The sequence below is a fragment of the Cupressus sempervirens genome, chromosome 10, assembly GCF_028749045.1.
Source record: "Cupressus sempervirens isolate cs-2001-9-10 chromosome 10, ASM2874904v1, whole genome shotgun sequence".
NCBI classification, from domain to species: domain Eukaryota; kingdom Viridiplantae; phylum Streptophyta; class Pinopsida; order Cupressales; family Cupressaceae; genus Cupressus; species Cupressus sempervirens.
In genome coordinates this window covers 805298453-805304855 of record NC_143127.1, presented here as the reverse complement: position 1 = coordinate 805304855, position 6403 = coordinate 805298453, and the positions used below count along the sequence as shown (strand labels likewise).

General features: G+C 39.0%; 1 protein-coding gene across 1 annotated transcript; it reads right to left on the bottom strand.

The window, feature by feature from the left end:
• Positions 1 to 1197: 1197 nt before the first annotated feature.
• On the bottom strand, positions 1198 to 5861 carry LOC149536369 (long-chain-alcohol oxidase FAO1-like). Its single transcript, XM_089803773.1, has 3 exons — positions 5614 to 5861; positions 5155 to 5427; positions 1198 to 2962 (listed from the first exon to the last, which is right to left on the bottom strand). The coding sequence occupies exons 1-3, from the start codon at positions 5794 to 5796 to the stop codon at positions 1247 to 1249; spliced, it is 2172 nt and encodes a 723-aa protein (XP_089659899.1). The 5' UTR covers positions 5797 to 5861; the 3' UTR covers positions 1198 to 1246.
• Between the last annotated feature and the right edge of the window lie 542 nt (positions 5862 to 6403).

The following is a 6403-nucleotide window of genomic DNA, read 5'->3' as shown; positions in this document are numbered from 1 at the left end:
TGTTTCCCCACCCCTGTGACTCCCTTGAGCCTTTCATGATAAATTTCACAAATACCCACTACACAATAATGAACTGGGGACACGCCCATACCATCAAAGATTCGGGGAAACTACAATTATACAAGTTTGTATCATGAAGAAAGATCCAATTCTGGGATGAGAGCCTTTAAACAATGAGAAACTGGTTGAATTTCATTCACAAAATCCTACAAAATTTGTCTTGCATGCACGGTGGCCGAAGAGACGTAATATCATGGCATTGTATTGTATATATAAGGCCCACAGTAAACCACCAAAGTCTTAGCAACTACAAAACGATTATTATTGTTCCTCAGAAGCGATACCCTCGCTTTTCCTATTTCCAACTTCGATATTACCTTTGTCTATGATTGTGGTTCAAATGCTAGTTTAGCCCTGTGTATTTTGTATCACTTATCACTCTCAATATAGATGATGAATGGAAATCTAGTGCCTTTACTAAAATTAGAATTAAAGATTAGATGAGGAGTTAATATATTCAACTTTGCTTAATTTTATAGGACTTTACATCACTAGATTATATATATATATATTCAATTTTGTTTATTATAATTGAATTGCAATAGATTAATTTTAGAGGACTAGAAATCTAATGTCTATATTAAATTTAGAAGAGAAATTAGATGAAGAATAAATAAATTCAACAATTCATATTACAAAAGAACTATAATACAATTTCATAAAACTAGAAATCATGCAACATAAATGTGCCTTTTAATATAAATGTATCTTTCAATAATAATTTTTTGTTTGATTGTTTTTAGATTTTACAGATTTAATAGATATATATAATTTTAGAATATTAAGATATATAAATAATTGTAAAATTATTTTAATTTATTATTATGGGCACTCTTTCTTACATTTATTAGCTGTTAACATTTGTCCACCAATTTACAAATTAGTAGTAATTTTCTCATGTTCAATTTACAATTAACTGACTATTATCCCATCCCAACTCCTTCCCTCCCTCCTCCACAACAATACAACTATCACGCATATGACAGGAACCATAATGCTCCGCGTCCCTTGTTTAAAATGGATTGATGGAATTCCTGAAATCAAACTCGTCTTCAACAAGAACTTTGATCAAACTCACCTTCAAGAAGATCCTCAACCCTCCACCAAAGAAATTTCAGCAATAAAACTTGGCTCCCGTTTCAGATAACAATAAATAAATTATTCGGGAATGATATAAAATCATCTGCTACTCTTTACAAGGAGGCACAGGATTCCTCTCCAAGGATTGCACAATCTGCCTCGACACACAGAGAGCAACAGATTGAATCGTTATCATGGGATTCACGCCCAGGGAAGTCGGAAGCAAGCTTCCATCACAGACGAACAATCCTTCAACTTCCCAACTCTCGCCCTTCCAATCAACAGCCCCATTCTCTGGATCTCGCCCCATTCGACAGCTTCCCATCTGGTGAGCTGAACAAGTGGTTGTCCATGGCTGCCCAATCTTATTCAAGGAACCAACTTTCCCAACAAATTCATCAATCTCTTCATCGCTAGCACCACAGGTGTTGAATCGAAGGCCATCGCTTCGGTGAGTCCCAACCTCAGTTGCTCCAGCCGCAATAAGGATTCTCACAGCTCGGGCAAGTCCTTCTGTGAGCTTTTCTCGGTCCCGATTGCAGATCTGGTACGCAATTTCCCTTTCCGCCATTACTGTGCCGCTTCCCTGGTCGCCGACCAGAGAAAAAATGTGCGCGGTTCTGCTGAATTTTCGCATCCGCGATTTCATATCTGCACCGGAAGTCCAGGGCATTAAGGCTGCAAATGATCCGGGCCCCACTGCTGGAGTTTGATTTATACTGCCATTGTGTTTATACATGGCTGTTATGATCCCTCCCTCGAATGATTTCCCCTCGAGTCCGTTGCCCTCCGGGAAAAACCCCCATGCCATTTGAACCGGATGAAGACGAAGATTTCTGCCAATGTTAGGGTTTAGAAGCCCGCTGCGGCGAAGCAGCGGCGGCGTCTGAAGCGCGCCACAGGAAGCTACGGTAATTTTGGCTTGTATGATGATTCCGGTACCAGATCTCGTAGAGATTGCTATTCCCGTGGCTCGCTTTTTCTTCTGGCCGGTTTTGTTCGGTGGGGTTAGGATCTTTTCCGCTTTGCAACCCGTCAGAATTAGGGCTCCTGCATTTACAGCGTCTACGAGCCACGTTTCGTCTGTTCCTTTCTTCTCTCCAGTCGGGCAGCCGTAGCAGCAGGATCCGCAGAAGTGATCCTCCGTAGAGTTGCGCGGTACGGTTTCGATTTGAAACCCTAATTTTGAGCAGCCATCTCTAAGAATGCTGTTTTGGAAGCCGTGTTTTGGACAACGGTCGTTCACGCCGAGGCGCTCACATACTGTTTTCATTGCGGTTTGGTAGATTTCTGTGCCGAAGAGCGGCAAATGGTGGTTTTGGGACCATTCTGTGAGCTTTTCGGGTGGTGTTGGAATGCAAGCTGACCAGTTAATGGCGGATCCGCCTCCTACCGTTGAACCCGCCATTACCAGAATCTTGGCGTCGTTGGTGGAGAGAAGACCTCCTGACTCGTACATGTGCTCGAGTGAAGGGCCTTCCAATTGTGTTAAATCTTGCCTGGCATAGTAATTGCCCTTCTCCACCACGATTACTTTGTACCCTGCCTGTGCTAGGGTTCCGGCCGCTACTCCTCCTCCTGGACCTGAACCAACCACTACTGCATCGCATTCTAGCCGCCATTTGCTTCTACCGCTGCTTTCTGCATCTGAACTCAAAGTAAAACCCCTGCCTTTGAACTGAGCAGCCAAATCCTGGTCTGAGCTTAAGTCTACCACTCCTTTGTCCAGTGGCTTCTTGCCCTGGCTTTTCTCGCTGGGCTCAGGATTGGGTGGAGTATATCCTATGAATTTCCAGCCTGGATTCTTGCCATTATCATCTACCTGTAAAACCAACCGATATGAAAGAATGAATTTAATACTATTGTTTGTTCAATAAAGTGGCATTGATGGCTTATCCTTTTTTTTCAGGTCTGCATTAATGTTTTGGTACCAATGAATGTAGTCCGTTACACCGCCAGCCAACATAATGTATTGACTACCAGATCCAAACCATATGAAGAAAGTAATCAATTATGTTCACCCTTCTGCAGAACCGACTGCAGTATTAAATTGCACCGTTCATTTTCATGTTAATTATAGTACTAGATTTCAATGTTTTTATCTTGGGATAGATTAGAGGAAATTTCAATATCAGCACTCTTGCATGGGAACAAACTCCAAGCTCCCTGCAATGAATCTGAATGTGCAATTCACACGCCTATGAATTTGAGCACATTAATTGAACGTCTTTGAATAATTGGGGTTCAAAATTCATCGGCCTTTACACTGGACAAACAGATAAGGTAAGACTCATCTGAGGATTGACCAACTTGAGATCCTGGGAATCCTGAGGTTCAGAAATTGTAGGCTTCTTTGTTATTCAACTTGAGATCATAGGGATCCTAAGGTTCAGAAATTGTAGGCTTCCTTGTTACACTGCACAACTCGAAAAACTTCTCTCATCAAACATAAAAAGGATTTCAGTTATTGGAGGAGAAGATGTGTTAAGGGCTTATAAGTTTTTACTAATTGGAGAAAGAAATAGAAATTGTTAATGATTGGAGAAGATGATTGGACGAGTAAAAGAGCATATATTTGATAATTGGAGAAGAAACATAAGACTGAACTAGAATTTCTTAATGGTTGGGGTAGATGAGGAGTTGAGAGTCTACAATTAATTGATAATTGGATAAGAAATAGAGATAATAGAATTGTTCAACGACTGGAATAGAATGGATGATGGATTAGGTAAGAGTTGGAGAAGCAATGGATAATAGAATTTCTTAATGATTGAAGTAGAGGATGGGTTGAGTGTAGTGTAGAACTTTCTTGATAATTGGAGAAGAAATGGAGAGAATTAAAATTTTCTAACGATTGGACTAGAGGATGAGTTAGGTAAACAGTGTAGAATTTTCTGATAATTGGAAAAGATATTAGGGAGAATCTGAAGTAGAGGATGAGTTAAGTAAAGAGTAAAGAATTTCCTGATAATCGAAAAAAAAATAGAGAGAATAGAAATTCTTCAATGGTTGGAGTAGAGGATAGGTTTGAAGCATATAATTTTCTGATAATTAGAAAAGAAACTAGAGTGCAGAATTTCTTTTCTAATTAAGAGTTTCCATTCAGTTTGGAACTTCAAGATTGGTTAAGTAAAGAGTGCAGAGTTTCAGAGTAACTTGATAATTAGAATAGAAAATAGGTGTAAAAGAGCCTATAGTTTTCAGATGATTTGAATATAAGATAAGTTCGGTAGAAAGGAAAATTCCTGATGATAGATGAGTACAGGAAGCAGATTTTCCTGTTCATGGGTGGCGTGCTTGGCATTCAAGGATGAAGTTAGGAAGTTCCAAACTGAATGGATGTGTGCCTTCAAAATGGTCGGGTATGACGGATCTAGTAGGCAGAGTATTCTTTAATTATCGTATTGTTTGTTGTGATTTTAAGTGATGGTGGCTCTAGCAGGCAATCTAATAGCTGTTGCCGGCTCTAGTAGCAAGAATATTGCCGAAATAACCTGTTGATGGCTATAGTAGTGAGAGTATTCCCCAAGGATTTAGTGAACTAGCTGTAGGAAAGGGTGGTACCAGATTTGATAGAAAGAACAGAGCTTGACAATGATGGTTTGGTTCTTTCCTGATGCCCCCAATAAGGAGTCAATAAAAGAGGCCCACAACTGACCTAATGCATCACAAGTTTTGATAATCAGTCCAAAAGGACGCCTATAGAAAGGATTTTGTAAGGAGTTTCATTTCCATGCATAAACTGAAGGATTTTGTAGGGAGTATCATTTACATGCACTGGTTGAATTCACTTAGTTTGAGCCTTTCCACTAAACCAATCGTCAGCCAAACATTATATCTCTATAAAGAACAGAAGATCACAACATCAATTCAACTCTACGCACAGTTTGATTCTAGAACCAATTTCTCTTTGTTCCATGTACCAAATTATAATGTTCTGAAACCCACTCCAATATCAGAAGAATACATCAAAATAGCATATAAATCCATTCTTACATGATATAAGCAACTTACCGAGGAATAGAAAGTGAATAGGCAGCAGATCTTAAACAGCTTGAACACAAATTTGAGAAAAGTAAACCTCTTCCCCTGCGACCAATCGATCATAATCCTCTCCCTTCTGGACCCAGAAACCTGTGAAAACGTCTGCAGATAAGGGAATCGAGGGCTAAAACTAGCAGAACCGCAAAGCAGCCATGTACCCAACCGTGTGTTCAAAAGCCACAAAACCCATTTCGCAACGGATACCCCCACGGGTTTCACCCTACACTTCATCACATCCGCAACCTGCAAATTTGCTTTGTTACAAACCCCCAACCAGACTAAATTTAAGCTAAGCCCTACAATTGATTCATCAAAATTGAAATACTTGTTTGGGGATTCTGACTCAAATTATTGCTGGTAGCTACAATTCGTTCATCAAAAATGAAGTTACAGTAGGGAATCACAATTATTTCATCAAAATTGAAATACCTGATCAGGGCCTCCATTGTCGGAGCCAGAGAGGAGATCAAAGGAATCGACCTCTTTCTCTCCCCCAGAAAGCGAGGGAGTGAATGTGTCGCATAATGCAGCCAAAGATTTGATTTCAGCGGCTGAGAATCCATGGTTACAGCATGCTTTTCTTCCTCCTCCGAGCATTCCACGTCCTTCCATCCCCTGTTCCTGCACAAGACTAATATTCTCTTGCAGTATATGGATTCCCAACAGTATATTAAATAATAATAAATAAAGACAACTAGATACCTCCAAGATAAAGAATAGAGGTGTATTACATAAACGGTGTAGATTCGTTCCAAGTAAAGAATCGTGGCCCCATTATGGAAAACCTAAATTGTACGTCAGTGGTCGCCGTGGAAATTCATGCATCGCCAGATTTTCAAATTGACGGCAGCTTACGCTTTTTTTTAAGAATATATTACGTATAAGTTTTAAATTTGCTATTTTTTTCCTTTTTGGTTTTTTGGGCAAACCTTAAAAATTAAATATATGGGGAGTAAAAACTTGTAGTATATTCTGCTTTCTAGATATTTTCTATGAATATTTGTAAACTTATATAAAACATTTTAATTGATTACTGTAGTTGACAAACAAAAAGTTTACATTTATTAGTATTTATTAGTATTGTGTTGTTGCTTCCAGTTGACTTGAGAGTTATTGTGGGCATAGGCTGGCATTAAAAGTTATTGATTTTATATTTCAAATCATTAAGTGATCTCTGTAATATATTTATTTATCTTTTAATTTGTTCGATAATATTTGT

Coding starts and splice junctions, on each gene's coding strand:
- LOC149536369 (XM_089803773.1), bottom strand. CDS start 5,796: ATGGAAGGACGTGGAATGCTCGGAGGAGGAAGAAAAGCATGCTGTAAC. Junction 5,428..5,613: donor ACAATGGAGGCCCTGATCAG/GTATTTCAATTT, acceptor GCAAATTTGCAG/GTTGCGGATGTGATGAAGTG. Junction 2,963..5,154: donor TATTCACTTTCTATTCCTCG/GTAAGTTGCTTA, acceptor TTGGTTTTACAG/GTAGATGATAATGGCAAGAA.